We start from the raw sequence: 2,500 nt of genomic DNA, 5'->3' as shown, positions 1-2,500 counted from the left end.
CCATTACTCTTGTCATTATCATCATCATAATTATCATTGTTACCTCTGCCAAGGAGGATTTGTTTTTGGAGCCTTGGTTAGGTGCCAGAGGCGTGTCTTAGCCTAACAGAGATGCCATTACATTTTTTGGGTGATCTGGATCATGATCCGGATCTAGGAATATCTAAGATGACAGCATCGGTTACCCCTGTTGCCTTGAAAATAGGGGTAACCATTAACATTATCATTGCCTGTATTGCGTCCGCTGAGGTTGTTTGCTTGAGAAAGAGGTGATTTTAAAGTTATTCTTCAACTGTGAATATTTTCATTGCACGAGTGTCCATATTGCCTAGGCGCTGTCGAAGTGCTTCTAGTTTTCAGCATCATCAGTATTGTCATTATCATCATTATTACATTATCGTTATTATCGTTCTCATTGTTATCATCTTTATTATTATTATTATCATTTTCACCATTATTATTATCATCATTATCATCATTGTTATTACTATCATTATTATCATCATAACTATATTTTTTATCATTATTACTTGCATTACTCGTATTATCATTAACAGTAATTGTCATGATTATTACTATTACATCATCATCATCATTCTTTTCATTAGTCACAATAACTATTACTAGTATCAGTATCATTATTTCATGGTCACTATTATCATTAACATCTTTTATTTTCGTTGCTTCCTTGAGTTCGCAAATGACCCAGAGATACAATTTTGATCATAATTAAACAAATTTCATTACGCGTCACTCTCTCTCCTTTTATATTACCCTTTTTTCTCAAATAATTCTAATGAGAACACCATTTCCCAATTAGCTCCGAATCTGCAGTTATTCTCATCATTACCAGTCGTCAGTAATTGTCCTCGAGCCGGTTGCAGGCTCTCGTCCTCGTGCTCACCTCAAGGACGATTCGGACAGAGGCCAGTGGCACTCGGCGCACCATGCACCGACAGATGAGTCTCCAGATCCCACCAAACCGTTTAATGTATCTCAGGCTCTATAACCCGTAGATAACGCAGCGAAAAATAGAGTGTAACGTGGAAATTCCCTTCATGTGTTTATGTATCTGACGATAATCTGCGGCATAACCGATGTTGTATCTGTAGCTGTATCTGATGAGCCGGGAGATAGTAGCAGGATCCAGGTGGTTTGGCTCTCATTGTGCACTCAGTATCGGCTGGACTTCTGTCCACTTCGTCAGCCAACCTCACCGCTGGTCCTTGTCTTCGTCTGAGTGTCTGTCTGCCTTGACGTGTCTATTTGCAAGGACATTGCTTGGCGTCACTTGGATTAACATTTTTGTCTTTAACTTTCCTTTATTTTACTCTTGATTTCCCTTCATCCTTTCATTTGCATTGTACATATTATCCCCCTTTCCCTGTATCCCAATATCTTTGGTGCATTCCGTGATTAAAGAAAAAATTATGATCTGAGACAACCCGAGTATCAAGAGAGTGAAAACGAAGCAGATCGCTCGTTTTATCAGTGTTCGAAGGAGAGCTAAAAAAAGGACGCAGCCAGCATGGAGACGAAGGTAAGGCTCGTTTTGTTATTCCAAGCCGAGTGCAGGTTTGCTGTGGCTTAGTAAGGGTGTGGAGGCAAAGCCACGGGAAAGCTGTTAGTGTTTGTTAGTGATAGGCCATATTCAGAGAGCGGGATCGAGAGAAGTGATATGGACGACGGTGGACTGGTTCAGAGGCAGAAGAAAAGAGGAAAAGGAAAAGGTGCGCAATAGAGCACGTGTTCGGATACTCTTGTCTCTGCCTTCTACCCACGGAAATGTTGATAAGACGTGAGATGATAGATATTTGTGATTCGATGACCTTCACGTAGAGCATCGGTCGCAACGACAGAGGAATTTCAAACACCTCGATAACAATAAAGAAAAGAGACCAATGGCTTGCACAAGGGAACCGATTCAAAGGTCTCAGAAAAGGAAGAATGCTGAGAGAGGTCGGCATATATACATATATATATATATATATATATATATATATATATATATATATATATATATATATATATATATATATATATATATATACGTGTGCGTGTGTGTATGTGTGTGGGCGTGTGTGTGTGTGTCTGTGTCCGCGTGTGCGTGTTTTCCTGTGTACATATATATGTATAAACATGTGTGTGTGTGTGTGTCTGTATATACATATATATATGTAAGTATAAATATCTATATGTATATATATATATATATATATATATATATATATATATATATATATATATATATATATATATATATATATATATATATATATATATATATGTATATATATATATATATATATATATATATATATATATATATATATATATATATACATATATGTATGTATGTATGTATGTATGCACACACACACACACACACATACAAACACACACACACACACACACACACACACACACACACATATATATATATATATATATATATATATATATAATATATATATATATATCATATATACATATACATATA

General features: G+C 35.9%; 1 protein-coding gene across 2 annotated transcripts in view; it reads left to right on the top strand.

Annotated features, from left to right (window-relative positions):
- The first annotated feature begins 1,175 nt into the window (after positions 1 to 1,175).
- The window catches only part of LOC113800790 (proton-coupled amino acid transporter-like protein pathetic), a 31,132-nt gene continuing 29,807 nt past the window's right edge, over positions 1,176 to 2,500 (top strand). For both annotated transcript variants that reach the window (XM_027351568.2, XM_027351567.2), the window contains exon 1: positions 1,176 to 1,540. In XM_027351568.2, the coding sequence (XP_027207369.1) occupies positions 1,529 to 1,540 (12 nt within the window). In that variant the 5' untranslated portion in view covers positions 1,176 to 1,528. The remainder of the gene's footprint in view (positions 1,541 to 2,500) is intronic.

Source organism: Penaeus vannamei, chromosome 15, assembly GCF_042767895.1.
Source record: "Penaeus vannamei isolate JL-2024 chromosome 15, ASM4276789v1, whole genome shotgun sequence".
Taxonomy (NCBI): domain Eukaryota; kingdom Metazoa; phylum Arthropoda; class Malacostraca; order Decapoda; family Penaeidae; genus Penaeus; species Penaeus vannamei.
This window is presented reverse-complemented; position numbering and strand designations above follow the sequence as displayed.